This window comes from Marasmius oreades, chromosome 2 (genome assembly GCF_018924745.1).
Source record: "Marasmius oreades isolate 03SP1 chromosome 2, whole genome shotgun sequence".
NCBI classification, from domain to species: domain Eukaryota; kingdom Fungi; phylum Basidiomycota; class Agaricomycetes; order Agaricales; family Marasmiaceae; genus Marasmius; species Marasmius oreades.
Window position 1 is genome coordinate 2,175,665 of NC_057324.1, and position 26,669 is coordinate 2,202,333.

At 48.0% G+C, this 26,669-nt stretch overlaps 10 protein-coding genes across 11 annotated transcripts; 6 read left to right on the forward strand and 4 right to left on the reverse strand.

Annotated features, from left to right (window-relative positions):
* Positions 1-84: 84 nt before the first annotated feature.
* Positions 85-1,843, forward strand: E1B28_004362 (uncharacterized protein; the record flags this gene model as incomplete). The annotated part of the gene is made up of 6 exons (XM_043148833.1): positions 85-374; positions 434-637; positions 696-989; positions 1,047-1,463; positions 1,514-1,652; positions 1,712-1,843. The coding sequence occupies 6 exons, from the start codon at positions 85-87 to the stop codon at positions 1,841-1,843; spliced, it is 1,476 nt and encodes a 491-aa protein (XP_043013435.1).
* Positions 1,815-2,764, reverse strand: E1B28_004363 (uncharacterized protein). The gene is made up of 3 exons (XM_043148834.1): positions 2,383-2,764; positions 2,008-2,329; positions 1,815-1,948 (listed from the first exon to the last, which is right to left on the reverse strand). Exons 1-3 carry the CDS (start codon positions 2,567-2,569, stop codon positions 1,888-1,890), a joined length of 570 nt encoding a protein of 189 aa, XP_043013436.1. The 5' UTR covers positions 2,570-2,764; the 3' UTR covers positions 1,815-1,887.
* Positions 2,765-2,797: 33 nt separating this feature from the next.
* Positions 2,798-4,618, forward strand: E1B28_004364 (uncharacterized protein; the record flags this gene model as incomplete). The annotated part of the gene is made up of 2 exons (XM_043148835.1): positions 2,798-3,193; positions 3,242-4,618. The coding sequence occupies 2 exons, from the start codon at positions 2,798-2,800 to the stop codon at positions 4,616-4,618; spliced, it is 1,773 nt and encodes a 590-aa protein (XP_043013437.1).
* Positions 4,619-4,708: 90 nt separating this feature from the next.
* E1B28_004365 (uncharacterized protein) lies at positions 4,709-6,996 on the reverse strand. The gene is made up of 14 exons (XM_043148836.1): positions 6,784-6,996; positions 6,648-6,728; positions 6,545-6,595; positions 6,363-6,496; positions 6,259-6,303; positions 5,990-6,206; positions 5,846-5,940; positions 5,632-5,799; positions 5,503-5,575; positions 5,358-5,440; positions 5,270-5,292; positions 5,029-5,215; positions 4,794-4,969; positions 4,709-4,735 (listed from the first exon to the last, which is right to left on the reverse strand). The coding sequence occupies exons 1-13, from the start codon at positions 6,955-6,957 to the stop codon at positions 4,822-4,824; spliced, it is 1,479 nt and encodes a 492-aa protein (XP_043013438.1). The 5' UTR covers positions 6,958-6,996; the 3' UTR covers positions 4,709-4,735; positions 4,794-4,821.
* Positions 6,997-7,236: 240 nt separating this feature from the next.
* On the forward strand, positions 7,237-10,041 carry E1B28_004366 (uncharacterized protein). The gene is made up of 9 exons (XM_043148837.1): positions 7,237-7,476; positions 7,531-7,561; positions 7,614-7,632; positions 7,689-7,771; positions 7,829-7,905; positions 7,958-8,223; positions 8,274-8,595; positions 8,650-8,763; positions 8,812-10,041. The coding sequence occupies exons 1-9, from the start codon at positions 7,295-7,297 to the stop codon at positions 9,890-9,892; spliced, it is 2,175 nt and encodes a 724-aa protein (XP_043013439.1). The 5' UTR covers positions 7,237-7,294; the 3' UTR covers positions 9,893-10,041.
* An 89-nt stretch (positions 10,042-10,130) lies between these two features.
* E1B28_004367 (uncharacterized protein) lies at positions 10,131-16,823 on the forward strand. Its single transcript, XM_043148838.1, has 15 exons — positions 10,131-11,794; positions 11,845-11,922; positions 11,983-12,059; positions 12,111-12,313; positions 12,365-14,082; positions 14,137-14,328; positions 14,385-14,505; positions 14,558-14,673; positions 14,725-14,810; positions 14,871-15,061; positions 15,123-15,262; positions 15,321-15,754; positions 15,802-16,083; positions 16,135-16,512; positions 16,565-16,823. The coding sequence occupies exons 1-15, from the start codon at positions 10,172-10,174 to the stop codon at positions 16,575-16,577; spliced, it is 5,652 nt and encodes a 1,883-aa protein (XP_043013440.1). The 5' UTR covers positions 10,131-10,171; the 3' UTR covers positions 16,578-16,823.
* Positions 16,824-16,879: 56 nt separating this feature from the next.
* E1B28_004368 (uncharacterized protein) lies at positions 16,880-20,922 on the forward strand. Its single transcript, XM_043148839.1, has 15 exons — positions 16,880-17,279; positions 17,336-17,778; positions 17,837-18,042; positions 18,102-18,271; positions 18,352-18,514; positions 18,572-18,875; positions 18,935-19,004; positions 19,062-19,537; positions 19,593-19,678; positions 19,726-20,028; positions 20,082-20,254; positions 20,308-20,330; positions 20,386-20,543; positions 20,598-20,670; positions 20,722-20,922. Exons 1-15 carry the CDS (start codon positions 16,994-16,996, stop codon positions 20,800-20,802), a joined length of 3,015 nt encoding a protein of 1,004 aa, XP_043013441.1. The 5' UTR covers positions 16,880-16,993; the 3' UTR covers positions 20,803-20,922.
* Positions 20,923-21,268: 346 nt separating this feature from the next.
* On the reverse strand, positions 21,269-22,953 carry E1B28_004369 (uncharacterized protein). The gene is made up of 6 exons (XM_043148840.1): positions 22,690-22,953; positions 22,514-22,636; positions 22,370-22,465; positions 22,232-22,315; positions 22,010-22,180; positions 21,269-21,960 (listed from the first exon to the last, which is right to left on the reverse strand). Exons 1-6 carry the CDS (start codon positions 22,918-22,920, stop codon positions 21,364-21,366), a joined length of 1,302 nt encoding a protein of 433 aa, XP_043013442.1. The 5' UTR covers positions 22,921-22,953; the 3' UTR covers positions 21,269-21,363.
* A 65-nt stretch (positions 22,954-23,018) lies between these two features.
* Positions 23,019-25,554, forward strand: E1B28_004370 (uncharacterized protein). The gene is made up of 2 exons (XM_043148841.1): positions 23,019-23,256; positions 23,314-25,554. Exons 1-2 carry the CDS (start codon positions 23,159-23,161, stop codon positions 25,151-25,153), a joined length of 1,938 nt encoding a protein of 645 aa, XP_043013443.1. The 5' UTR covers positions 23,019-23,158; the 3' UTR covers positions 25,154-25,554.
* An 11-nt stretch (positions 25,555-25,565) lies between these two features.
* E1B28_004371 (uncharacterized protein) lies at positions 25,566-26,621 on the reverse strand. Of its 2 annotated transcripts, XM_043148842.1 has the most exons (4): positions 26,359-26,615; positions 26,144-26,297; positions 25,918-26,082; positions 25,566-25,870 (listed from the first exon to the last, which is right to left on the reverse strand). In XM_043148842.1, exons 1-3 carry the CDS (start codon positions 26,609-26,611, stop codon positions 25,968-25,970), a joined length of 522 nt encoding a protein of 173 aa, XP_043013444.1. In that variant the 5' UTR covers positions 26,612-26,615; the 3' UTR covers positions 25,566-25,870; positions 25,918-25,967. The 2 variants fall into 2 exon arrangements, with proteins under 2 accessions (XP_043013444.1, XP_043013445.1); XM_043148843.1 differs by having other exon boundaries at positions 25,918-26,297; positions 26,359-26,621.
* Between the last annotated feature and the right edge of the window lie 48 nt (positions 26,622-26,669).

A 26,669-nucleotide genomic window follows, 5' to 3' on the forward strand; every position in this document is an offset into this window, starting at 1 on the left:
AAGACGCGTCGTGACTTTCCCAACTGGCGGAATCTCACACGCGTTCAACCGACGACACGTATACCTGAATTTCCTACTCCCACTATGCAGCAGTGCTGGCGCGCACGTACGCTCCTTTTGCTGGCCTCAGTACTCTCCGCGCTCTCAACTTCTCTTCAATCATTCGAAAACTCTGGTATTGTCCGAACGATTGATCTGGGAGGCTCCCTGGTACACGTTACGACGACTTACGCTGTCAGAGCACTCGACGACAAAGCCGACACATACTCCATTGCTGTAGCTAAGGAAGAACTTGTAAAGACGAGCTGGATAGAAATCAAAGTGAAAGGCCAACCGAAGCCTTTAACAGTCTCATATGGGGGAGGCTTGGAGAAGTATGTTTACCAGAAACACCCATGTTCACAACTAATACACGGCTTCGTCTTGAATGCAGTGGTGCTCACCTTCTGAACATTGCCTTACCGAAACCCCTTGCAGCCAACGGAACGGTCAATATTGTTGTCGAAACTGTGCAGACACACGCTACACGCCCATGGCCGGAACGCGCTGCGCAAGATGAATCCCAATCCCTCAAGTACGAGTATCAGCTCTTTGTTCTGAGCCCGTACAAGACCGTCGTACAGAGGACTAAATTAAAGTAAGTCCGTTTGAGAAAAGATGCGTAATCGACACACCTTTACGATCAATCATTCAAGGTCGACCAACCCCTCAATCATATCATATACCACCCCCGAAAACGTCCAGGACTTCACCCTTGAGAATCCAGTTGCCAAGTCTGGCGCCACTGTGACCTACGGTCCTTACCGTAACATTCCCGAGTCCTTTACTGTCGACTTCACCTCCAAATATCAACAAACGATTGCAATCAATTATGCTTACGACTTTCCTGTAATAGAAGTCACGAAGCTTACGAGGGGGGTGGAAATCAGTCACTGGGCTGCCAATCTGAATGTTCAAGATGAGGTTGTCTTGCACAATGCTGGGCCAGAGTGAGAATATAGTGGCTTTTTGCCTCAGCTATCAGTTCATGCTCACCACGTTGTCAGACTCAAAGGCCACTTCTCTCGTCTTCAACACCAGACACAAGCGTACTTCAGTCGTGCTGTTGCTCATGTGCTTTCTTCTTTCACCCTTCATCTCCCCGCTGGAATCCGTAACGCCTATTATCACGACTTGATTGGCAACGTTTCCACCTCTCACCTGCGCACAGCTCCTTCACCTCGCAAGTTGGGGTCCCAAGCCACCCAGAGTCAGTATAGCGTTTTGGAATTGAAACCTCGTTACCCTTTGATGGGTGGATGGAACTACACCTACACGCTGGGTTGGGACTCCCCGCTCGAAGACTCTGCCAAGTACGACGTGACATCAGGAAGACATACTGTTGAAGTTCCCGTCATGACGGAAATTCCAGGAGCCGTTATTGAGGATGCTGAAGTCAAGATTATTTTGCCGGAAGGTGCAATGTAAGTAATGGTCTGATTGTGTTCCGGGTTATAGGTTGACTATTCAGCAGCGATGTAGAATATGCTGTACCTTACCCTGCTGTATCGAGTGAGGTTACGACTCATATTACCTATCTCGACACTGTTGGTCGCCCTGCCATTGTCTTCAAGTATCAGAACCTCACTAACAGACACGTGAAATCCATATATGTGAGCCTCCCCTCTTTTTCCTCGTTTGAAATCAGAGTTCATGCATATCTATCGCCCAGGTGTCTTACAAGGTACCGCTCTCAGCTCACTTGAGGAAACCGGCGGCCGTCGCGACTGTGTTACTTGGGCTTTTCGGATTCAGTCTGATCGTTCGACGCATCGACTTGACGATACACAAAAAGAGGGCGTAGATAGTGCTGATAGCATAAATACATATAAGGACATCTCAGAAACATTACGTGTTTGGCATGAAACTATGAAGGGTAACGAGCGAACAGTTATCAGGAGTCGGAACACTACAAAGACAATCGGGGTTAAACGAAAGTTTCTATTGGACGACCAAAGGTCTACTTACCCTTTCAAAAACAAGACAAGGTTCCTCCCACCCCCTTCACTAGAGCAGTGGTAATACACACCTCCATTGTTGCGACCCTCAAATTCATAATCAAGCATTGTGCCCATCCATCTCCATGCACCATTGGTTACGCCTTTGCGTTTCCTGTCAACGACTAATTGCAAAGGAAACTCTCCGGTTGGAGGTGCCATGGTAGTGGTATTGACCACATTGACGTTAAAGATGGAAGTTTCGTTTGCGTAGAGGAACAATTGGTTGTTACGGATATAGAACATCGGAGGTGGGTAAGAATTCGGCGATACAGTGAGATTTCCGAAATGCCCTGAGAACACAAAGTCAATTCGCGTGAAAGTGATGGGTCAACAAATTGAATACCTGGAGTTTGTAATGCAAGATGACTCGTTTTAGCTTCTACATAACCTGCACCTTTTGCCTCAACGTAGGTGGCAAAGGGGACCAAAGAGTTTATGGAGACTTGGCCGGTAGCGCTCTCCCATAGAGGTACGGATCGAACGAGAGAGAACCACAAGAACAAGATGTATAGGGACGAGGAAACGGTCATGGTTGTCGTGAGGAAGGGCGGGCGGATTGATCAAGCGGATCGAGTTCTTTATAGGAATGACGATGTATTCCATGGTATGATATAGTCGCGTAGTGACTCGCCAGAAATCCGAAGTTGAAACCAGTGATCAGCCGATGGTAGACCGCGAGTGGGAAGCGTGAGTAAACGTGAGAAAGAGCGTGGGAATATGGTATCACAATTTTCTCTGGTGGCCAAAACACGTAACAGATGCTTCGCTATGCCAGCCACCATGCTCGCCGAAATCTGACTGACTCCGTCTTTGACTTTTCTCATTTCGAGGCCCTCCCCAACTCGCTTCTCCTCCATCGACATGCCTCTACCGCCAGAATAACGAAGGACGCAGTCACCGACTCAGAACCCAAACGTTACAGGTCTAAACATTATGACTCGTTAGGGAATACGACTTTGCCGAAGAAGCTGCTGGAACCCCATGTTCTTTCAACCCGGCTGAAGACATTCTGCGGCCAGGGTAAAATTGAGGCCGCTATATCTGCGCTCAAGCACGCACCATTAGATGCACAAAATGTACCAGTATGGAACACGTTAATATGGGAGTGCATGAAAGCGGAACGTTTCAAACAGGCTTATGATCTCTATATAGATGTGCGTGTCGTTCTTTTACTGCCTAGAAGCCTTCTGACACGCTTGCAGATGAAGCGACGCGGTTTTGGTCCAAACACACGAACATTCATCACCATGCTCAACGGGTACTCCCGCATCGAAAATTGGAAGAATTATCCAAAACAATTGCGACACACCAAGTCCCTATACGAGGCGTTTCAACGTCACCTTGAATACGTGAAAGACCGCGATCCAACGAGTGCAGAGCTTGATATTTCAGCCATCGCGTCCTACATTAGAATATTGGGATGTGCAGGTCTCAACCAAGAGATTTTTGATGTTTGCTACGCCATGGACTCCAGTGGGCCCCTCTCCCCGAACCACATCATCTTTACGGCGATGTTTCGGGCTCTCAGCTCGACACCCGATCCAGACACTGATTACGTTTCGAACGCGGCCAGCGCCAAGTTGCTTTGGTCGTTAATGTTGAAGCATCAGAGAAAATCTCAGTTTCCAATTGATGATCATCTTGCATCTGCCGCTATATTCGCGCTTGCTCGAGGTCGTCCTACCGATCAGAAGCTCGCCTTTGGCATCACTCGTGAATACTTTGGGCTTGAAGGTCCGGGCGAAACAAGGGTCACCCCAAAGCTCCAGCTCAACCCCCAAGCCTTCGCTGCTGTCCTAGCATTGTGCCGTTTCAGTAAGAACTGGCTTCACGCCATCCATTTCTTTGAAAGTGTTTCCAAAGGAACATCGTCGTCTATCGTGGACCGCAATCACATTGAGACCGTCATACATGCCCACACATACCTCAAAAATCCCGCTTCGGGCCCCCTTCAAGCACTGGAATGGCTACTTGATGAACACATCTCCCAACATCGAGATGCACGACTCCGACCCACGCACTCCACGTTCATGTCAGTTTTGCACGCCTGCCATGCATCATCTTCCAACGATGACTGGCGGTGTGCTACTCGTACGTTCGACTTGATGACGGGCTATCACTGTCATGACTTCATGGATGGATCTGTTTCCGATAATCCCAGATTCGACCAACGATCTCCAGGTCGCAATATTCAACCGACAGCAGAAAGTGTTTCTTTGATGCTCCGAATCGCCCTTGCCATCCAGAATTGTGCCCACATCCGACAAGTTTTACGGCTGACCCACCATATTGGGCTGCAAAAGCTGTGCTTGCAGGAGAAATCAGTGGAGTCGAAGAAAGATAGGGAGTTTTATTCGTTGAAGCTTGCGGACGGTGTTGTTTCCGCCGTCGACGATATTCTGGCAGATAACAAGGGGAAAGACCAACCTCATCAAGAGGACATTGCGCGTTGGATGGATCTCAAGGGCGACGCCAACCATATTTTGGAATCCCAGTTCAAGGTCAAAGGTGGCCTCCTACGGACAATTAGGGTGAAAGAGAAAGATCGTGATAGAAGAATAAGGTCCAGAAAACCCTAGAGTCTTCGCTTCGTTATATAACTTTGTGTATTTACGCATGCATCCTTCACAATCTGCTCACTCAATATCAACTCTCAAATTGCGATTGAACTGTCAATGTTTTCTGAGTTACTCTTACTTTATCATCAAAATCAAACCTCGAGACTTGTTGCGACCAGAAAAAAAATATTCTTACAGTGTCAAGATTCATCGCCCCACCGAGGTCAGTATTCCAAAGAATTTTCCAGGATTCGAGTCAAATGGTGTCTTCCATCTTCGCCCACGAAATCGCCTATTCCTGGTGCGAGGTCCAAAACGCGTCTCTGAGGCAACGTCCCCTCGACGAGCATCCCTATGTCAGATGATTTGTAACTACCATGAAAGAAAAACCATGAGTGTGTATAGGAGGACTTTGGAATTGCAATCCTTACCCGACAGCTTTCAATCCACGAGGAACACCGAGGCCATCCAGGAAGCGAGCTATGGCTTCATACAAGTAAGCGCCTATTTCAGAATCAGGGATTCGCGTGATAGAAGGATCAAAGGTGTTGGTATTTGAAAAGATGGCCAGAGCTTCCCGATGACGGTCAGGGGATGAGGGTGAAGTGAACTGAAACACTGTAAAAAATAGATGAGCCGACTCTTCGCACATGGTCTAAATGATTCAAGTACCCGCAGGGCCTGTAAGCGCAACACTGTCAAAGAGAATGTCTATCAAAAAGACCAGTATAATACCACTCAGAAGAAGGTCGCTCCTTACCTGATACCATGGGGAATGATGGGATGATCTAGAACATATCCGGGGTGTTTATATTTTGGGCCTTTCTTGTTCAGACCTGAGATCTACGGCAAGTAAGTAACGAGTGAACACGAAAAGCCACCAGCAAGAGAGCCAGAATTCCTACCGGATAACTCATCCCATGACAAAGATGAACCCCTGCATTTCCAAACCCGATACCGGCAAAAGAAGCAGCGAGGCTTCATGGCATAGTCAGCAAGGACAAAAAGACAAGAAGGATGATTGTGCGACACACAGCATTTGCCGACGAGCCTCTTCGTCGTCCTTGTTCTTTGCGATGCGCGGGAGGTATTTGACGGTCGTTCGAAGTGCCCACATTGAGAAGATGTCAGCGACTGGGTTGCTTCCTTGATATGCGGGCCGCAGAGCTGGATTTGCGGGCCGTGGCATACGCTCGGTATAACTACCCTGTAATGAGCGGTTTTCCACCGGTTCTTGTGGGCACTTACGGGATAGCGGTGTAACTCTCCATGCTATGGAAGAGCACATCGAGGCCGGCGCTGATATGAACTTCTGTTGGACATGATTCGGTGTTTTGGGTGTCCTGGAATTTTGATCGACCAAGTTTCAACACTAAACGGCTCAACGCTTACCACAATGCCCAAAGCTGGCTTAAGTGCTCGATTGGCAATTCCCGTCTTGAACGAACGAGCGGTGATGTCAACGATGGCAGCGCCGGTGGTCTCTGAGCCTGTACCCGCCGTTGTAGGAACGGCAATAAGAGGACGAAGAGTCTGTGTGACAGGAAGACCTTTCCCGACCGGTGCATTGATGAAGTCAAACAGGTCCGAATCCTTATAAACCGAAAATCTGAAAATAGCATTGGTGAAGTGCGGTGTAAAACGGGCATCACGACGCTTACAGGTTCGCTGCTTTAGCGGTATCGATGACACTTCCCCCTCCCACACTAGGTTCCGACGTACGTAAACTGAGCGTAGTTCAAAGCAATAATTAATAACAACTCACGCAAGGAAGTGACTAAAATCGTGTTTTCTTGCCCAAGCAATGGCACTTCTCCAGCTATCTTCGGTAGGTTCGGCCACCACCTGGTCATAAACCTCAAAAGGAAGGTCTGTTTGGGATTGCAATGATTCCAGAGTCTAATCGGAAGTGAGTATAACCTGCGACAGCGAAAGGAAGATACAGACAGTCTTCATAGGTTTAAGTTTGGCAACGACGGGGTCCGTGAGGACTCCAACCTGGTTAGCAGGATTAGATGTGGTTCATACACAAGAGGTGTCTGGTCCATACCTTGCGAGCTTTCATATTTTTGAGGTCCATTCCGACTTCTGCAGTAACGCCATCTCCAAATCTCAAATTTGACGCTGCTACCTGTATAAACGACAAGAATTAGCTTGAGAGATAGGGAATTGGTGGTGACACCTACCTCGAAAGCGTATTCCTTCTGAACGTGTTCCACGGGGGTAGCGAGATGTCGGAGCTGATTAACTGCAGCAACTTGCTGGCCTATGTGAGTCGTACCAGCTGAGCAGCCATGACAAGGACAAGCTGAGTGTTGAGAAGCATTGATGAGACGAGAAATGATTCTCTTGGACGCCATGGATGTAACGTCGGACTCGGGATGCGGGGAAAGGGAAACCGGAGTTCGGCCAACAATAAATGACCGGATAAAGTGTAAGTACGTAAGCAACTGGCGATTGCCAGCACAGCACTCCGAGTCCTGTTAGGTCCCTCAATTTCTAATAGTCAAATAATAATAATAACCTGAAGCCCTCGAGTAGCTACGCCCAGCTTCTGAAGATGTTTACTAATAGCATGAAAGACGATGTATTGATGCCTTGGAAAACTGATTGATGAGAGGACAGCGTGCCTAGTTGTTAGGACGTCTTTCTCTTCAACCTCCACTTGCCGTTCATTTTTCAAGTCACTCTTTCCTAATGGTCCTTCTAGCTCCAAACCTTGCTCTCTTTCTGACATTTTATTTCCTCAATCCTGTCAATGCCTTCAAGGTTTCAGTCAAACAGGTCAGAGGGACGGCACCTCTGATTTCTCGGTCCCTACCTCCCTCTCCGGTACTGGCTGCATCAAAGCGCGGTGACAACAATGACATTGACTTGAGGTCAGCCAATAATCATTTGTCTGTTCTCTGCTGATCGAACGACCGCGTTCTTAGTACTGTCCATGACTTACTCTACATGGCAAATGTGAGTTGGCTTTCAAGGCAGTCAAATTTAATTGATCTGAAGGTGTGGAAAGGCAACGGTTGGTGGTCAATGTAAGTAGCAGATCCCCTATTCTCTAGTGTGCACTAGTTTCAACATGCCCTGCCAGCCTACATCTTCCAGCTTGATACAGGCTCGTCGGATCTTTGGGCGAAGCACGATCCATTCCCACTTCCCAATTCCAAACAAACGGTAAGCTGTCCAAGAATACGAACGTGGACCTTGTTGATAGGCTTGGAATACTGCTAGTCCCTCAAACACAATGTAACATATGGTATTGGATGGGTGGCGGGTACCGTATCCACTGCAGACGTTCAGTTTGCTGGGTGTGTTCACCTTCTCTGGTTTCTCTTCAATGTTTACTCAGCTTGCCAACAGCATAAATGTACCTAATCAAGCTTACTTGGATGTGGAGACGGCGCAATATCCAGGCCTCAGTTACGGTGCAGATGGATTGATGGGCCTTGGTTTTACCTCCCTATCTTCGATTGACCTCGAAGTAAACAAGACTGGTGCAACGTACGGAAGAAGTTTCCTCTATAACATGTTCCGAGACAATCCAGCCGAACCAAACTTCATTGCATTTTCCCTTCAAAGAACTACATCGCAGGGAGATGACGATGTAGAAGGAACTTTTGCTATAGGTGCCAAACACCAGATTATCCAGATACTCAAAGCTGATACGTCTTCGTAGGTGAATACGAACCCAAATACCAAGCGATCGCTGCATGTCCTAAGATACCCACTTGGCCCGAACATAATCCAAGCCGGTGGAATGTCCTTCTGGATGCCGTTCTTTTCAATGGGGGCAAGATAATCATTCCAACCACTACCGTCCCCAACGTGCCCGGAAACAAAGCGGTTGTACTCTTAGACAGTGGAACCTCGTGGACTTACGCCCCTACCGAGATCTGCCAAGCTATCTATGGAAACGTGCCAGGCGCATTCCTCGACACGGCCCTTGGACAATGGGTAGTGCCATGTAACGCTGAGATCGACATGGCTCTGCAAATCAAGTGAGTGGTTCAAAATTCACACTCTCGGGGCTTTCGCCTCATATCTCCTGAAAGAGGACAAATATTTCCCGTCCATCCGGTAGATCTCATTCCGAAGGATACTTCCAACCCTTCGAGATGTGTGGGCTCCTTCGTTCCCCAGTCTCTGTCGATCGGTCCACAACAATTGTACGTCAATTTCGTATCGTTCTCCTTCTCTCCACTGAATAAGTGCAGTGATTGGCTTATAGGAGACAACTTTTTGCGTTCTGTTTACTCTGTTTATGATTTCGGAGACTTTGATGCAAACAACCAAATGGGCGATCCTTATGTTCAGTTACTCTCCCTGGTCAACCCCGATCAAGCCTCGAAAGACTTTGCGAAAGCACGGGGTGGTACTGCCAAGACGGGTATCACATATACGGCTTCCAACGAAACTATGGCGGCGCCTTCTTCTACCTCGGTCATTCTTTCCGCAGATGTCGCTAATGCCATCGCCAAAATTGGCCAGTTCTTCCCTGCGATCCTTGGTTTAGTTGCCTTGAATGCTGTGGTCTTGTTGGGCCTCATCATTCTCGCAATTGTTTTACTGTGCAGGAAGAGGAAAAAGAACATGCGTAAACCTGATTCCAGGATTCGCACTCCTCTCGGCAGGATGAGCCCAATGCCGCTCACTCGACCTAGCTCTTCAGCTGCTTACGACAACGAGCCTGCTCCGCATACTTACGAGCCAGTCTCGATGGCACTGACAGAGGATACTTTTGTGCCACCATCCCCCGGGTTCCGAAAATACGATGGTAGCAGACCTAAGAGCTACGCTGCCACTGTTCGTTCTCGGAAAGATAGTACATATCTCGATAACAGCCACTCAGAGGATGCAATATTTGGGCCTCCATCTCCTGTTTCTCGAGACTTGCAGAAAGGTACCAGCAGCCGACCTGCAAGTACCATGGTACCCCTAGTTCCTTTCACTTCCTCGACATCGTATCAAACTTTAGAGGACGACACGCAAGAACGAGATCAGCCCTTCACTCCTCCGCTCCCCGCATTCCTCAGAACTCCACCCGGACCAAAGGGAGACAGGCCAATGAGTGTGGGCATCCTGCCTTCTCAGCAGTCCCCCCATGTGCCCAAGGACGGTGCGTTTTCACGGTCTCAAGAGAATTCATACCAGGGGTCGCAGGAACAATTCCCATCCACTGAGGAGGAGGATATCGCGTTTAGTTCTCCTCGACCTGCTTTCTTTACAGAAGAAGGTGCCTCTTTGCGACCAGGGGCAGGGCCATCTAGCGGTGGAAGACCTAGCAGCGTGGCATAAGCAATGTAGCAATGTTAGGTGATCTTTTGTAGTTTGAAGATGGACGTTCTCTTCTTGCATCTTATTCTGCAATGTAGTTACGATAAGATCACGGACTCGTTATCTCTAATTGTAGGTTTTTTTGTCAAATTAAAGGCTCTTTGTCGTCGAAACCTGCGCACTCGCCGAGCCGCTCGACAACCTGATTCGGCCTAATTAGGTATATGTGAGGTCACCCATGGCCACGAGCGCTTGAGCACTTGAACCTCCCTTACGACCCTCGCTCACGACCCACCCACGATGGAACGTTCCAATTCCACCTCTTCTCGCCCAAATTCTACCTCTAGTCCATACTCATCCTATCATACCCGGTTCCTAGAACGAACTTCTTCCAATGCATCGTCGTCCGGTACTCTTTCTCGCAACAACTCTTTATCAGGAGCAATGAATATTCTCACAAGCAATCCAACCGGATCGAATCCATCGTCGAGGAGGTGGACACCATCACATCGTATATCAAACAGTGTCGATGCTGTTCGAGGGAAGTGGGAAGAGAGGTCAAGAGAAGAGAATCTGACTGGCTCTTCGACAGCTTCAAGTTCGTCGTCGTCCACAACAACCAAAGATGACACTAAATCGCCTTCATTTGCACGACTTCAAATGTCTGTAGAATCTTCAAATCATAATTCTGCTACTTCCTCATTGAGCAGAACTCCGAGGTATATAAAACAACAGACTATGCCACCGCCAATCATTGCCTCTCCTTTGTCCCCGAATGCAACCGGAGTTTCAGTAGAAGCTGATCATCCGGCATCAGTATCACCCCAACGCATTCATTTGCCCTCACCTGTGTACGATCGTTTCCAAAAGACACCTGAAGAAACAGCCACACCTTCGCGTATTCGGCGTAATACTTACGATTTCGACTCTTTCTCCCGCACAGCGTCTGTCAGAGGCTCCGAATCACAGACGAGGCGTTCAGCTGAAACAACTTCGTCCACCGATGCTACCTCGAATGTGCTTAACCGGAGACCCACGTCCGTATACGCTTCTGCTCGAGCCTCTTTCGAACAATTGGAAAATGCCAGCCGTTCAACTTCTCCTAAAACTGAATTATTCTCTAGTCCCAACCGCAGACCAACATCTGTGTATGGCCTTTCTCGATCATCATTCGATTCTGCACCCTCTTATCGTCCATCGCCTGTCCCTGAACCCACCCTCAACCACAGACCAACATCTGTTTACGGCTCTGCTCATTCCTCATCTGAAACCTCGTCTTTTCGCGCCACACCCACATCGCCTAGCGTTTCAGTAACAGTGGCATCCCCTCCAACGACCCCTTCCTCAGTCATGTTTCCTCCTGTATATAAAAGCTCGTACATGACGGACAAAGTGAACAAATATGGATCATCTTTGACCGCAGGCCGTCGTCTTGGTAAACACTTACCAAGGATAGCGAGCGGGGACCGCGATGAAAATTGGAATCCAGAGGAAGAGGCGAGTGCTACTCCTACTAAACGCGAGCTAGAGCAGTCACCGTCGGCGAATCGGAGAGAAACTGCGAAAGAGAGAAGAGAAAGGAGAATACGCAGGCAGCAAGATTTGGTTGTTCCAGCCGTTGATGGGGACGACGTAGCTGGTATACCAGGACGGCTACGACTGTCTAAGAATAGAGCACCTACCACCCCAGTACCGTCCTCTCGATTGGCGAGAGGGCTTTGGGCAGATACGCAACGTCATCTCATTCAAGCTTATGAGTATCTTTGTCATGTTGGAGAAGCTCAGCAGTGGATAGAAGGTTGCCTCGGCGAAGAGCTCGGATTTGGTGTTGTAGAGATGGACGATGGATTACGGAACGGTGTGGTGTTGGCTAAACTGGTGAGGGCATTTCAAGGCGAGGCTGCCGTGAGAAGAATATATGAGGTCAATCTTTTGTTCCTTCTGAACGGGAATGATATGCTCACTATCTTCAGGCACCCAAACTGGATTTTCGGCACTCTGACAACATCAACATCTTCTTCACCTTTGTTCGAGCGGTTGGACTACCAGAGGTATGTCATATGTGTAGTTCTTGTCTTAGAGGCATCTCACCGTTACCGTTGATTTTTTAGTGCTTCATCTTCGAATTGACCGACCTTTACGAAAAGAAAAACATTCCGAAAGTTATCTACTGTATCCATGCTCTCAGGTGGGGTGCTTACATATCTCTCAAGTCTCGAAACTGACATTCCTGATCTAGTCATCTTCTTGCTCGGCGGGGCATGGCCGAGCGCATAGGAAATTTGTTGGGCCGCCTCCAGTTCTCAGATGATCAGCTACAGCGAACACAGAAGGGGCTTAAAGATTTGGGTGTTGCGATGCCCAACTTCGGGAACGTCGGGCGAGAACTGGCAAAAGAGATAAATGAGGAACCTGAGGTTGAGATCGAGACGGAAGACGAACGTAAGTGTATACAGTCTCGCGATTTCTTTTAGCTTAAGAGGTCTGTTTCAGGACGTGATCGTCTTCTTTTGGAGAACGAGTCATCGATCATCGCGTTACAATCTCACCTACGTGGCCTCCTAGCGCGTCAAGACCATGCGAATCTTCTCGCACGATTGCGCTTTAGTGAAAGAAACGTGGTCAAAGCACAAGGACACTGCAAAGGTTTTCTGACTAGACGAAGAATGGTTCGGCAACGACAAGCGCGCGATAACCTCAAGCCATGGGTGATCGCATTGCAGGCTCTTGCGCGGGGTTCTCTTATGCGGCAGCGGTGGTATATCCATGTTCGTAGAGTCAAGCGGTCGAGGACTTGGGCCATTCAGCTTCAAGCCCAAATTCGGGGTGTTTTGCAACGCCGACGGTTCATTCGCCTCAAGGCCGCCTTGCGAACGAGCCAAGTTTCAGTCGTTAGACTTCAGTCAATTGCTCGTGCGCGTTTGACTCGTCAAACCCATCAAGAACTTTCCAGGACATTTGCTCAGCCAATGGTGCTCACCTCTGTTAACACATTCCAAGCTCACTGCCGAGCAATGCTCACCAGGAGGAAAATTGAAAAACAGGCTTCGGTTCTTCATGCCCTCGTCCCTGACTTTGTTGGCCTCCAAGCACATGTCAGAGGTGTTTTGACGCGCCGACGTATGCATAAACAGATGGCAAAACTCGAGGATATAAGCCAAACCGTGATCCGTATACAAGCTGCAGTCCGCACGTACCTTGCTAGGAAACGGCTGTTGAATGTGATTCGTGGTCTGCGGAAGGCAACTCCCGTCATTATCAACTTTCAAGCTCTTGCTCGGGCTAGTATTTCCCGACAGAAACACCAAAATCTCAACAAGGCCCTGATCAACATTCAAACCGTCACTTCGGTCAACAGTGTCCAGACGTTTGCTAGAGCGTTCCTAGCTCGTAACCATCACAAGGAATTGTGCCGGAAGCTGGTGTTCACCACACCTAATGTCATTGGTTTGCAAGCTGCAGCACGAGGATTACTGGTTCGAGAGTCTTATTGTGCTTGGAGGGACCACCTTCATATGAACGAGCATGTTGCCACATTACTCCAAGCCATGCTTCGTGGTGTGTCTCAGCGACGCAAATTTCGGGCGAAAATGAACTATTTTCGCGCCAATCTCAGTAAGGTCGTGAAGATCCAGTCTCTATTTCGGGCGAAGGAGACACGCGAACAGTACCGACAGCTGACGCTAGGGAAGAATGTAACAGTTGGAACCATCAAGAATTTTGTTCATTTACTAGATGATTCGGAGGCTGATTTTCAGGAAGAAGTCAAGGTCGAGAGGTTGCGGAAAAGAGTTGTCGAGAGTATCAGAGAGAATCAAAGTTTGGAGAATGATGTGATGGATCTCGATGTTAAGATTGCGTTGGTCGTACAGCAAGTCAAAAGCTTTGAGGAGGTCATGAAGTATCGTGGAAGGCATGGGCCCGATAGTGCGGTCGCTCATGCCGCACGAACCTCGCTTCTCGCCGCGCACGGTGACCCTTTTTCTGGCCCGAATACATTAGATCAAACTGCGAGGAGAAAATTAGGACTTTACCAACAACTTTTCTACCTCCTTCAATCCAGAAGAGAGTATCTTAGTCGGCTATTCCTTCGAATGTCTCTCGATGACATTACCGAGAAAGACAGGCGTTTTATTGAGCGTGCTGTCCTAACATTGTTCGGATATGGCCAAGATCGCAGAGAAGATTACTTACTCCTGAGATTGTTCCAAGTAAGCCTTCGCCATCTGTTCCTCACCCTGAACTTCTTTGAAATATATTCACAGGCTGCTATATTCGATGAGATCAGTTCTGTACCTTCGATCAATCAGGTCATCCACGGTCACCCCATGTATATTAACGTTGCTGTCCACTATGTCCGCCCAAAACAGATAAGCTATGTGAAAGACGCGTTCCAGGCGATCATCCTCAAAGTCATAGAGACACCCGAACTTGACCTCGAAGTGGATCCCGTCGCCGTAAGGCTTGCATTGTCGTGGTCGTGATGACAACTCTCTGACTTGGCCTTCCATAGATACATCGAACCAGGTTAGAACAGGAGGAGATGAGGAATGGAACGACCACGTCTAAGCGCAAGGACGTCTCTTTCCGTGAGGCTCTGGATGATCCAGATACAAGGCCGGTGTATATTAGGCGTAAGTCTCGGTCTCAGACTCGTATGATCATACATTCAATCCTTCTTCTTAGATTTGCAAGTTTTACAGTGGTGGACGGAAGCTTTCGTGACGGCTATCACTCAATCAACCCGCAAAATGCCCTATAGCATGAGATATTTGGCACGCGAGACTCTTCGGTCTGTTCGAGTGGGTAGTTACGTACCGCCCAATGCTACGTTTTTCAAAGCTTTCTTGCAGGAACGGTTCCCCGATACATCAGATGAAGCTTGTGCTGCTTGTGTCGGCCGCATTGTCTACTATCGTTACATCAACCCGGCTATTGTGTATGTCTCAGCTCGTTGTTAGTCGAGATTTCGATACTCATAGTAGTTCTCCCCCTCCAGTACTCCCGAAACCTTCGATGTCGTCTCGAATACAATTGACGCCGGAAGTAGGAAAAATCTAGCACAGATCTCGCGGGTACTGACTCAAATCACCACCGGCGTCGAGTTCGATGACGATAGTCCAAGCTATCTTGCTATTAATAGCTATGTGCAGAAGGCTATCGGGGAGTTTTCAACCTGGTTACTTCAAGGTAATGTTGTTCAACCACCGTTACGTGAAACGTTTACTCAAGTGTGTGCATTTTCTTGCAGTGGCGGATGTACCTGATGCGGACACCCAATTCCACGCCCACGAATTCCTGGATGCAACAGTACCTCCAAAACCCATCTATATCTCTCCAAACGAGATCTATACTACTCATAGCTTGCTAATGAAACACATCGATGATGTGGTTAGTGCTTTGTTCAGCTATTGTGCTCTTCTAAAGTTATGACGTGCCTTTGTCATAGGCACCCAATAGTGACGACGCGCTGAGAACCATCATCAGTGAATTGGACGGCGTACCGCATTTTGGTAGCGAGGAATTGAAGGATGCTCGAGATACCGCGATCACCTTGGAGTTAACGAACCGCTTTGCAAACGTCCAAGGTCCGTGGCTGGTGCTTTTTTTGCACGTCATAATCTCAATCGCTACAGATCCACATGCGGATGAGAAGACTCTTTGGGTGCAGGCTAAGCGCGGAGTTCTGGCCATCTTACGTGTACAGCCGGCACAGGACCTGCTTGCCTCTCTTCTTCAGCCAGTTACTGATGAAGATGAAAACGTTTGGGAGGACATCGTAGAGGCAGAGATGGAGAATGAAGTCATTCGTAATCATGACAGGCGCCAACCGTCGACTGCTGGACCGGAGTCGGCTGCATATAGGTTGGAAGACATAAGATCGTATGTGGCATTCGATAGTCCGTGGCTATTGTTCACACACAGTAAAGGTTGACCTTCCGTCAAGTGAAAGCCTCAGCCATCTCTCACCTTCTGGAGCTTGAAAAGCAAGGAAAAATTACTCGAGACGATGGATTCCAGGGGATCCTCAACGCGATCGCTAATGACGTTCGGAGTAAGCATAGGAAGCGTTTACAACGACAACAAGAAATGCAGAGTATGAACGACGCCTTACAACACCTGGCAGAACGCAAGGAAGCCTTTGAGGAACAGATTAACAGCTACCACGATTATGTTAAACAATCGATGGAGACAATGCAAAGAGGGAAAGGGTATGTGATCATCACTATCAGTCCCAACACAACCCTCATTACTTGGTGCAGGAAGCGGCGTTTCGTCATTCCTTTCACCAAGCAGTACTTCCATTTACGGGAACTTCAAAAGTCTGGCCAAACTCCCAAGTTTGGCTCTTTCCTTTATACTGCCAAGTATCTGTACGAGAAAGGGATTCTGCTCTCCATTGATCAATACTCTCCTCGACAATTTGACAAAATTCAGATCACGATGTCGTCGGATACAGCTGGTGTCTTTACTGTGACGATGGATTCGACTATGCTCGGCGCAGTCACACGTATTGCTTCGGAAGATGTCAAAATTGAGGACCTTCTGCAAGCAAAATACGAACAGCGCGCTTCACTTTCCTTGTTCAAAGGAAAAGCAAAAATGAATTTTGAATTGTTCTTATACCAAATCAACAAAAAGTACGTTCTTTCCGCATTCTGACGAGGCTAACTAACCAATGCAGCGAAACAGATTCTACGTATAATTTGGCATATCACTTAATATTTAATTTGGCGTGTCCCCCGCACTGCACCATCTGTCTGTATCAACCGAAAATCTTTATGTACTCTTCGTGCTTTTCATGAAAATGGTTATGATGATATCTAACAGCCTATTGTACTTTTACTTCTTGGACCGGTCGGTATATGGGAGCCGGGTATATAGCGACCTGTGCAAATCCGAAACCGTATTCAACTGACTTACCATTTTGAATATATTTGTCTGCAATGGCTGAACGTGAATGTTTGAAGTTCGGTATGGTGGCACAGCCACAATACACCTTTTACTCCTCGGAGAGTCGGACCTAGCCCAAAGCCGTTTCAATAGTCCTCAAAGTTTAGTAGATTGCGGAACCTTCCCCAGAGCTCTTCATCCCCTCTCTCAACCACCATCCTCTTTGGCATGCGGCAGTCCTGTTTTTCCAATTTTTTCAATCATTCTCCACCCTCACCTCGTTCAAGTTCTCGTATAACTCGTTCATCTTCCCCTTCATCATCTGTTGGTTCCTTTTCAGATATCACATATCAAGATGGTCACCCTCCCGCTGCTCCTGTAGTTTTGGGCGTATGTGCGATGGATATAAAGGCAAGGTCTCGTGCCATGAGGGAGATTTTGATTCGCTTGGTCGAACGAGCACGCGGCTCTATCGAGGTCAAGGTTTTTGGGGATAAAGTCATTCTGGATGAAGGTCCGCATGACTTGTATCTAGACAGATTACCTCTAACTCATAGATTTTCTTTACAGCCGTCGAAAACTGGCCGCGTTGTGATATTCTCATATCTTTTTTTTCTACGGACTTCCCCCTCGACAAGGCCATCAAATACGTCAAACTCCGCAACCCTTTTTGTATCAATGATTTAGCCCCTCAGGCCCTTCTTTGGGATAGACGACTCGTTGGCACCATACTCGACTATCTGCATGTTCCAACCCCTAGACGTCTTGTTGCCAGTCGGGATGGAGGACCAAAGATTGACGACGAGCTGCGTGCTCTCATGAAACAGAGGCTTGGTGTAGAACTTGGGGGATATCAGGTCACCCCAGAAATCTCCCTCCGTGCTGATGGTAACGCGATCATTATCGATGGCGATGTTTTGGAGAAGCCATTTGTTGAGAAGCCTGTCAGTGGTGAAGACCACAATGTCTATATTTATTTCCGAGGAGGGGGCGGTCGAAGACTGTTTCGCAAGGTGGGTATCGCTTCCTTTATCCTGTGCAGTAATTCCATCTAAATACACTCGCCTGCAGGTTGGCAATAAATCTAGCGAGTTAGATCCGACTCTGAACCACCCAAGAACTGATGGCTCTTACATCTATGAACAATTTATTGACGTTGATAATTCGGAAGATATAAAGGTGTACACAGTGGGGAAAGAATACACACATGCGGAAACGAGGAAATCCCCCGTTGTCGATGGACTTGTCAGAAGGAACACGGAAGGTAAAGAGATCAGGTTTGCTTCCAACCCTCTCTCAAAAATTCTTTGCCTGAAAGTCCCATCGACCGGTTCAGGTTTATAACGAGACTTACCGACGAGGAAAAATCATGGGCTGCGAAGATTTGCCAGGGATTTGGACAACGTATTTGCGGATACGACATGCTGCGATGCGATAATGGAAAGAAAAGCCAGGTAATCGACGTCAATGGCTGGAGTTTCGTTAAGGGTAATGAGAGTTATTATGGTGCGTCCTTCATCATGTCTCTGTTTGTGTACGCCTCAAAACATGTTTTTTTTCTCTAACGACTTTGTCACCCGTTCTAGACAAGGCTGCCGAAATTCTTGCATCTTTATGCACGCGTTATTCGCCCGGTCGCCTCCTGCCACCGGCACAGATTGCGCCTCCGGAAACATCTACATGGTTGCTCAAAGCTAATGTCACAGTCTATCGCCACGCTGATAGAACGCCTAAACAAAAGCTCAAATTGTACGTCCAATCTATCCCCACTTCTGATCCCCACAGTCATACAAGCATCAACCATAGTAATTTCCCAATCGGAGAACCATGGACACAACCTTTCGTGACATTGCTCAATGGCGAAACTGAGGAAATAATACTACGGGAAAAGGAACAGCTCAATAAAATTGCCGTGGCAGTGGAGGAGGCCAAACGCCTTGGCGCAGATGGCGAAGAACTGGCAAAGTTAACACAGCTCAACAATGCGCTCTTCCGAAAGATCGAGCTTCCCGGGACCAAAGCGCAGCTGAAACCTGTTTATACCAAACGGCAGGCGGGTCAGGCGAGATCCTTAACAAAGCTCACTTTGGTATTCAAATGGGGTGGTGAGGTATCTTGGACTTGTAACAGTGTCGTAACGTCTGCCAGGCTAAAGCATTGTTCATTTAGTTTACTCACGCTGCGCGATATCAGTCTAGAGATCTGGGCGAGATCATGAAAAAGGACATTTCCATCATGAGTGAGTCATATATGCGATCTAGCTCATGCTCCTTTTCTAATGTTAAGATCCATCAAGACAGAGAGGTACTACAGAACGTCAGCGTAGGTTTTAACGACAATATTGCTTCGTATATTGTCACTCACACCTTCAAGATATTTACATCATCCGAGCGGCGTGTAGTTGCATCCGCTGAGATCTTCGCCGCAGCTTTACTGGAAAATCCTTATCAGCACAGTCAACAACACTCCACGTACTCCTCTGTACCTTCTTCCAGCTCGAGTCAGCGATCTTCTAGATCATCTAATGATGGAGCCCCCTCTACCCCGGGGAGTTCTATCAAGAATGGCGGGTACAATAATAAGCAAACCTATTCAACGCCTTTTCCTCTGATCGTCCGGAAAGACCTGCTTGATGATTCAAACGCTGCCAAGGACCTTATGGACGATGTCAAGAAACGGTTAAAGATATTGCTGAGACCCGGAGAGTCGGAGAAAAGACCGGAATTAACATGGCCAAAGAGCATGAAGAAGGAACCTGTTGAGGTGGTCAAGGTTTGTCGTATGATGGTTGAGATCTTCGTTGCACTTACATCTTAACATTGATTAGGAAGTCATCGAGTTACTGAGCGAGTTTCGCGATATCATGACGAGAAACTTTGAACAAATGGACGTCAACAAAATTCAAGAGAGATGGTAGTGTGCATCGATTACAGGGAAACCTGACTCTAATCCTCTTTCAGGTGTTGCGATGATGAACCATGGCTGTTCCGAGAACGTTGGGAGAAGCTATTCGAAGATTTCTGTGACGTTGAGCAGAAGAAGTTTGACCCTTCCCGTGTTTCCGAGTTATACGACACGATCAAATATTGCGCACTTCACCATCGAACTTTCCTGTTCTCGATCTTCAGCGAGCATAGCCATGATGTTCCTGAGACTCGGCCTGTGCCTCCTCAAGATAGAAAACTTCATGAGTTGTACGGAAGGGCAAAAGCGCTTTTTGATCTAGTGGCGCCACAGGAGTATGGAATAGATCCGGATGAAAAGTAGGCTTCCATCTCACTCTTCTTAATCCCTTGTGCTTGCAAAGTTAATATAGAGAGGAAATCGGTGTTTTGACTTCGCTACCGTTGCTTCAAAACGTTGTCCGGGATTTGGAAGCAGCGCGGAATAACGGGGAAAGTTCGTTAACGTGCTACTTCACTAAGGAGAGCCACATATGGACGCTATTAGGGATCATATTGACTTCAGGGCTCCCCATCGCTAATCGCCGTGAGTCTTTCCTAATGTTATGGTTCTGGGAGATTTTGACCATATCTCATCAGGGATTCCGGAATTGGATTACTGCGTACGTCCTGATGGCTCGTTTTCCCTGGCAACATCGTCTAAACTCCCCTTTCTAGTCGCATATTACCTTTGAACTCTATGAACGAAATCACGGACGTGGCAACACTGACAAGGAATACTCAATAAAGTTGTCCCTGAGCGAAGGTGCTCATTCCGACAACGTGTTGGATTCAACGTTGGATGCCCGTCATTCACTGAATGTGCAGCAAAGAAGGTCTGTCTTTGAGTTTATTGGCCTGATTGAAGCTTGCTGATAATTAATGTGTAGGAAACTTACACAACACCTCCCATATAGCCTGGTGATGGAAAAATTGACCAAACATTTCCACAGGCTTGTGAAGGTACGCTCAAAACAGATCGTTTGTGCCCAGTTTGATTATCACAGTCAACAGGAGGATGAAAACCTTTTTGATCCGTCTTCGGATGCTATTGAAACACTTCCAGTCATAATTCACATAGGAGAAAGTCCTTAGCTGAGCCCTTGCACGCTATCATAGTACAGTCGGGACCATCATTGGTTTAGAATGTAGATCTTGGATATACTAGTACCATCTCAAGATACGCAGTAATATATCTGACAACAAGGGAGACCAGAGGTCACGACCTCAGTTTATTGCCGAACTGTCAACGTTTCAATAAAGGCACTCGAAGCATACCGGCGGCTCTCTGGTGTCATTTTGCTCGAGCCTCTGAGTAATTTGAACTACGATGTGAAAGCAATTTGATGTATGATCGGGCTGCTAAGTAGGCCTGCCACTGGCCTATCACTGATGCAGGCTAGGTTGTATAACTTACTCAGCTCTGGCTGGTTACAAGACTAGCCGGTAAGCAAGTGTTGCAGGCAGGAAATGGCAAGCTCAAAGTTGCTAGCACTCTTCTTCTGTAAGGCGTGGCAAGGCGACGTCGCCGTCTGCAGTGCCAACTTCATCAGACAGTCATTCGGAGGGTGTACGACCGCGAGCTACAACGTGAGACGCGGCCAAGTAACGCGATTGCTAGTCCGGCCTTTATAAAGTCGATTCTCGTTTGTATCGCTACCTTGGATAACCACCCCTGTAGCGGGGTTTGTTGTCCGTCATCCTTTCGAGTAGGCTACGTCCTCCCGAACCTCGACCTACTTCTCCTCTGCGCTCATCCCTCGATCGATTGCTTCCTCGATCTTCCTCCCTTGTCTCCCTGTCCCTATCCTTTTCCCTTCGCCTGTCATTTTCTTTGGAACGCTTGAATGTCCGTTCTTCTGGAGCATCTACGAGGCGGTCTCGAAGGCTTTTTGGTATAGAGACTCTCATTTTTCCTGGTCGCGTTGGCAGATGTCCAATAGTGCCACGATCAACAGATGATACCGCTGGCTCTTTGCGTCGCGAGAACCAGTCTTCTGTGTCGCCCTCTTCCTCAATATGCGTCGCCTTTGCCGTGAGACTTGCCATCTCCTTTTTCCGTCCTTTCTTTCCAACATTTGTAGGTACATGATCTCCCCAATAGTCTTCACGCTCCCAATCCCGCAGTTCGCGATGAGAAGTCGATGGTTGGTCGGCATCAAAGTCCACGAAAGGACCTGAAAAGAGATTATGCGAGCCAAAGGCTGAGTATTCGGTCGGTACGTCTCCGTTATGGACCATCACTTTGCAGTCCTAAGTGAAGGTATCAGCAGGCGGACCAGACACGAGAAAAAGAGTTTACATCTCCCCAGTGTCCACTTCCACCACAATTGTAGCACCACATATCTTCGGCTATGTATCCTTCGCCACCTCCGCCTAAAGGCAAGTCTTTTCGAGCTCGACGAGTCTCGAGCATTAATTTCCGACCTGTTTCCGTCAAGTAGTCATACAACCTCCAAAGAGTAGGACATTCCTGACGAAGAAGATAAGGTTGCTGAATATCGCTGAACATGATAGACATTACATTTGTCGAATGCCGAGAGGAACCACATCGATGACAATCATCGTACTTGCTCTCATTGTATCGAAGTCCACGGTTTGGGCAATTCTATGACGGACGTAAGAAGGTTTATCAGACAAAACAAACGAGGATGGGACTTGCCGCATTGATGTGACCCTTCATACCGCAACTGAAGCAGACCTTGCTAATCGGGCAGGAATGAGTTGTGTGTTCATTACGGGAGCCGCACGTCAGACACTGTTCGTTGTCAATGTTAAGAAAGGGGTATATAGAAAGGCCACGTACTATTATCACTGGACAATTGACAGTCTTATGCTCGCCTTTTGCATTGCATCGTTTGCAGATGATCACCGTTGGTGCAGTCGACTGTTCTTCTTGGGTCTCAAAGTAACGTACTAAGCCTTTTCCCTGTGCACTAGCCTTCAACACGTAAAAAAAGGTGTTTAAGAAAGCCAACTGACATTATCTGCGCCACCGTAATCCAGAAATTCAATGTAGTTCTGATCGCCTTCTGGTGGAGGTGATGGCGACGGAAGATTGAGAACGGGGACAGAGCCAAGGAGAGATACGTGGTTGGGCAGAAGAAGACTGGTTGTGGATGGTTCTCGAGTTGCTTGAGGAGAAGGAGGAGTTGGATGAGGAGAAGGAAGAGTTGGATCTGGTACGAGGTCGATGTAGAACATGTCCGCCATGGAACAGTGTAGGGCGCGGCATCGGCATCCTCGGTGAGGTTCCTATTCTGAGAAAGAGGGTTCCGGATATGGGGCGAGGGACACGTAATTCCCACGCCCTGGGTTCGACCTGTGTTACTAGGCAGCAGCTAACGACCGCACTCATCGTCCAGCTGCCGGTTTTTCAGCACAGTTCCTTCTTCTTTCTCTGGGTCAAACTCATCTTCACGCTCCTTATTCTCTCTTCTCTATCGTAGCCATGCGCATTGAAGCCCTCTTTGCTCGCGACGATTGTTGCACAAGCCCCCCATCCTGCGCTATCTGTGCACCCAATCAAGACTGCATTCGTATCAATCAGCGAGTGGCCTTTTTTTACCGAGTTGTCTCATTTGCTTATGGCTTTTCGTTTTGTAGGGGTTGCAATTGCCCGACTGTAAAATGTGTTTCCAGGTCATCAGAGTCCCAGTCCGATACCTCTTCGTCGTCTGCAGGCGTTAGCAAAGGCGCCGTGGCTGGGGCTGTTGTTGGGGTCCTCATCTTCCTCACAATCGCTGTCGGTCTCTTCTGGTGGTACCGCCGTCGTGCGCGTTCACCAGAACCCAAATCAGACATTCCAGCCTCCGCTGAGGACGTTTTGAAGAGACCAGACCCCATCGAAAAGCCTTCCCCACCGCCCACAGAGCTCAACACCGTCCGTGTTTATTCAACATCATCCAATACCACCATAGACCTCGATCCTCAATCTCAGATTTCTCACAACGGCGACAATCAAGTTGCTTCGCGGACTTCCGTCCGATCCAACCCCTTCAGCGACAATCATTCCATACAAACCGCTGGCACAGAGGGAACAAACGTCATACCCATCGCACTTGTCCCTCCTGAAGCTGGCTCGTTACGTTCTCAAGGCGAATCTACCAGATCTGCTTCACCAGTACGACCCGTCCGCACTCCAGACACTGATCTTAATCTGGACCATGTTAACGTTTCGCACGACTCCCTTCGTCCAAATAATCCAAAGTATGCCACGTCTCAGATTTCTGGGGTATCAGGCGTTTCTTCCAGGCACTCCTACATGACCAATGCCAGTTACTCCAGTGACTTCCTTAATGAGGCCCCAATGATCGTGACTGCAAACAAAGGTCCTGTTCGGCAGCTCTTGGGTGTCAGAAAAGCCGAGGTGATCAGCGCTGGTTCCCTAACTCCTACTACGCCAGACAGCCTTCGGGTACAGATGGCTCGCCCAGCTATTACTTCCCCCCTTGCTGCTACTTCATTCGGTCCCTCCGATGTTGCGAGTATCTCTGATAAAGCCTCAGTTAATGGCTCTGGCGATCCATTCAGCGACAAGCATTCTTCTACCCGCACAACGTTATCACCTTCATCTGCTGGTGCATTGTCCACTACTTTCAACACCGACCGTTCCAGCTCCCCACATAGTTCCATTCAGAATTGGACACCCGATGGCCCAAATCTTCCGTGGGCGCAAGGAAAAGATGATCTCAGTAGTCGTCCGTCCAGCCTCAGTACTCAAGCTGGCTCAGTTATTGATATCGCAAGCGCGACTCGAGTAAACATCGGGCTTGGCCACCTTAGTCCACCATCTACGGCAGGTGTTCCTCGATCTCCCTTCAGAACCACAATGGGCAGACTAGTCTCACCTCCCACCGGTGCACAGGGTACCTTTGAAGAGCAACAGCAGATGGCTTTAGCACATGCGCAGGCGCAGGCACGGGCTCAGGGTCTTGATAACAAAAGTCGTAGGGTTTCCGGATCTTCTGTCGTGACTTCAGCGTCGGTCGGTGATTCTATCTTGGAATCGTTCCCTTTCGTTCCTCCGTCCCCCATCTCCAATAGGCCTGTAAGATCTCCGCCTGTTTCCCCCCTTGTTCAATCGTTTAGTTCCGGTCCGTCCACTCCGATGGCTCAACAAACCTTTGTCACACCACCATCCCCATCTCCATCAAGTCCTGGAACTTTTAGCCCTGTCCCTGACGAGAATGGGCTTCCTCTCCCTCCGGATAGGAGGACATTGGGATTATCGACGGGCTCTCAGTTATCGACGGCTTCATCAGGACTAGGCTCGTTCCCATTCCACATCCACTCTGGGAGTACCGATGGCTCCTCAGTCCCTTCGTCCTACAATACTGGTCGTCAAAGAGCCAGTCTTGATACTCTTGCGATCACGAGCGACCTCTCTTCGTATCCCCTTGGATTCGATAGAGATAGTAACATCCCTCCCTCACCAAGAGTGTGAAGTACATTGATAGAACGATGGAACCAACCTAAATTTTTCTGTCCTGTAAGCTTGTACTATAGCAAGTACCCTGGCAGGACCCTGGACTCCAGTTCTTATTTATGCTATGGCCGCTTGCGTGTTCTTCCCCTTCAATTAACGCTCTTTCAGCTGAGTTCGCCTTTTACTTGCTGTTTCATGCGCTTGCAAGCCGTAGATCTCTTTTCTCTTTCTTCTCTATGGTACCTTTTGAGTGGGCTGTGTGTATTTTGATTATTTATCCCTTCATTTACTTCCTTTTTCTCCTCCACACCTGAAGCCCTACCCGGGTATGGTACAAATATCCTTGATTAGTTGACTACGTTTGTCACGAAAATATAGCACGGTGTGCACGATACAGGAAAGGCTAACTTGAGAAAATTCACTGGATTATCGGTTCTCACCAAATCATAGCATTGCAACATGAAGTAACTCGAGACTGCAGGTAGAATGTCATCAAATTATACGCGATTGAGACTACTACTTTCCTCCTTTCCATCCTCCGTATCCCAATCTTTCAGGCCGTACTTTTCCCGTTCCTGTTTGAGAATCTTCGGTTCCAACTCGGAGAATTTCATACTATGCGTCGATTTTGAGGTCACCGTTGGTTGGTCTATGTCAAACAGGGTTGAGGAAGACTTTGACAGTGAAGCTGACTGGGACGCCAGCGCCACAAATGATGAAGTAGAATCATGAAACCTAAAATCATAAGCCCTTTCGCTCGATGATAACATAGTATCACATACAGCCTACATGACTTTATGAGGATGTTGTTCTGAAGAACCGACCGGATTCCTCACCGATATGCCTCTTTGTTGAAGCAATCTCCTTCTTCGAGCTTCTCTATTGTGTATGACTTGAACGCAGCTTTGATGAAATGTAGTACGTCGAATATATGATGTTGTCCGGGCCTTCACGAAAAAGGAGTCAGTACGGTGTGTCATTAGTTTGGAGACAGGCCAAATGAATCACAGCCAAGTGCGGATTTGGGGTGTCAAGCTGAGCGTCCCGTCTGTAGCGACCAATGGATGGAAAACTTCGGTGATGAACTGCACTTTCGGTGGTCTTTCTGGGTATTTGGATGGGAACGATATCCTGAATTTGAGGATGGCGTCTGAGTAGTAACCTGAATAGGAGGGGGGGCCACTTTAGATAGATGGACTCGTATTATAATATCATATGCGCACCTTGATGAACAAAAAGAACACCATCCCATATCATGATACTCTCTGTAGAGGGCATTATGTACATCCCAAGGGGACAATGTGATTTGGCTATGAGAGAAGCATATTCTAATGAGACTGCAGTACGAGTAGCTGTGCTGATGTTTTCCGAAATCTGTTGGGTGGTCGTTGAGAGTGGAAGAGCTGAACTACGTGATTTGGGCAAAGAATGTGATCGTGCATGAAGGTTGATCGTGGGGGACAACGGACTGAACATGGCGGGGAATAAGTTAAATAACTGGGAATCACCACAGGCAGCGCGTCACGATGTATTT

What these genes read in the sequence shown, in the direction of transcription:
- E1B28_004363 (XM_043148834.1), bottom strand. Translation starts at nt 2,569, where the DNA reads ATGACCGTTTCCTCGTCCCTATACATCTTGTTCTTGTGGTTCTCTCTC. An exon ending in TCTTGCATTACAAACTCCAG is followed by an intron (nt 2,330 to 2,382) that starts GTATTCAATTTG and finishes TTGTGTTCTCAG; the next exon opens with GGCATTTCGGAAATCTCACT. An exon ending in CTTGTCTTGTTTTTGAAAGG is followed by an intron (nt 1,949 to 2,007) that starts GTAAGTAGACCT and finishes TTGTCTTTGTAG; the next exon opens with TGTTCCGACTCCTGATAACT.
- E1B28_004370 (XM_043148841.1), top strand. Translation starts at nt 23,159, where the DNA reads ATGCGCATTGAAGCCCTCTTTGCTCGCGACGATTGTTGCACAAGCCCC. An exon ending in GACTGCATTCGTATCAATCA is followed by an intron (nt 23,257 to 23,313) that starts GCGAGTGGCCTT and finishes TTCGTTTTGTAG; the next exon opens with GGGTTGCAATTGCCCGACTG.
- E1B28_004371 (XM_043148842.1), bottom strand. Translation starts at nt 26,611, where the DNA reads ATGTTCAGTCCGTTGTCCCCCACGATCAACCTTCATGCACGATCACAT. An exon ending in TGTTCTTTTTGTTCATCAAG is followed by an intron (nt 26,298 to 26,358) that starts GTGCGCATATGA and finishes CCTCCTATTCAG; the next exon opens with GTTACTACTCAGACGCCATC. An exon ending in CCCCAAATCCGCACTTGGCT is followed by an intron (nt 26,083 to 26,143) that starts GTGATTCATTTG and finishes TTTTTCGTGAAG; the next exon opens with GCCCGGACAACATCATATAT.
- E1B28_004368 (XM_043148839.1), top strand. Translation starts at nt 16,994, where the DNA reads ATGCGGCAGTCCTGTTTTTCCAATTTTTTCAATCATTCTCCACCCTCA. An exon ending in TATTCAAATGGGGTGGTGAG is followed by an intron (nt 18,876 to 18,934) that starts GTATCTTGGACT and finishes TTGTTCATTTAG; the next exon opens with TTTACTCACGCTGCGCGATA. An exon ending in TTCCGGAATTGGATTACTGC is followed by an intron (nt 20,331 to 20,385) that starts GTACGTCCTGAT and finishes TCCCCTTTCTAG; the next exon opens with TCGCATATTACCTTTGAACT.
- E1B28_004367 (XM_043148838.1), top strand. Translation starts at nt 10,172, where the DNA reads ATGGAACGTTCCAATTCCACCTCTTCTCGCCCAAATTCTACCTCTAGT. An exon ending in GAGCGGTTGGACTACCAGAG is followed by an intron (nt 11,923 to 11,982) that starts GTATGTCATATG and finishes TTGATTTTTTAG; the next exon opens with TGCTTCATCTTCGAATTGAC. An exon ending in GATCGAGACGGAAGACGAAC is followed by an intron (nt 12,314 to 12,364) that starts GTAAGTGTATAC and finishes GGTCTGTTTCAG; the next exon opens with GACGTGATCGTCTTCTTTTG.
- E1B28_004365 (XM_043148836.1), bottom strand. Translation starts at nt 6,957, where the DNA reads ATGGCGTCCAAGAGAATCATTTCTCGTCTCATCAATGCTTCTCAACAC. An exon ending in AGCCAGCTTTGGGCATTGTG is followed by an intron (nt 5,941 to 5,989) that starts GTAAGCGTTGAG and finishes TCAAAATTCCAG; the next exon opens with GACACCCAAAACACCGAATC. An exon ending in GAGGCTCGTCGGCAAATGCT is followed by an intron (nt 5,576 to 5,631) that starts GTGTGTCGCACA and finishes TATGCCATGAAG; the next exon opens with CCTCGCTGCTTCTTTTGCCG.
- E1B28_004369 (XM_043148840.1), bottom strand. Translation starts at nt 22,920, where the DNA reads ATGGCGGACATGTTCTACATCGACCTCGTACCAGATCCAACTCTTCCT. An exon ending in TCAATTGTCCAGTGATAATA is followed by an intron (nt 22,466 to 22,513) that starts GTACGTGGCCTT and finishes GACAACGAACAG; the next exon opens with TGTCTGACGTGCGGCTCCCG. An exon ending in GAAGTGGACACTGGGGAGAT is followed by an intron (nt 21,961 to 22,009) that starts GTAAACTCTTTT and finishes ACCTTCACTTAG; the next exon opens with GACTGCAAAGTGATGGTCCA.
- E1B28_004366 (XM_043148837.1), top strand. Translation starts at nt 7,295, where the DNA reads ATGGTCCTTCTAGCTCCAAACCTTGCTCTCTTTCTGACATTTTATTTC. An exon ending in TTCCCAATTCCAAACAAACG is followed by an intron (nt 7,772 to 7,828) that starts GTAAGCTGTCCA and finishes GAATACTGCTAG; the next exon opens with TCCCTCAAACACAATGTAAC. An exon ending in AGAAGGAACTTTTGCTATAG is followed by an intron (nt 8,224 to 8,273) that starts GTGCCAAACACC and finishes ACGTCTTCGTAG; the next exon opens with GTGAATACGAACCCAAATAC.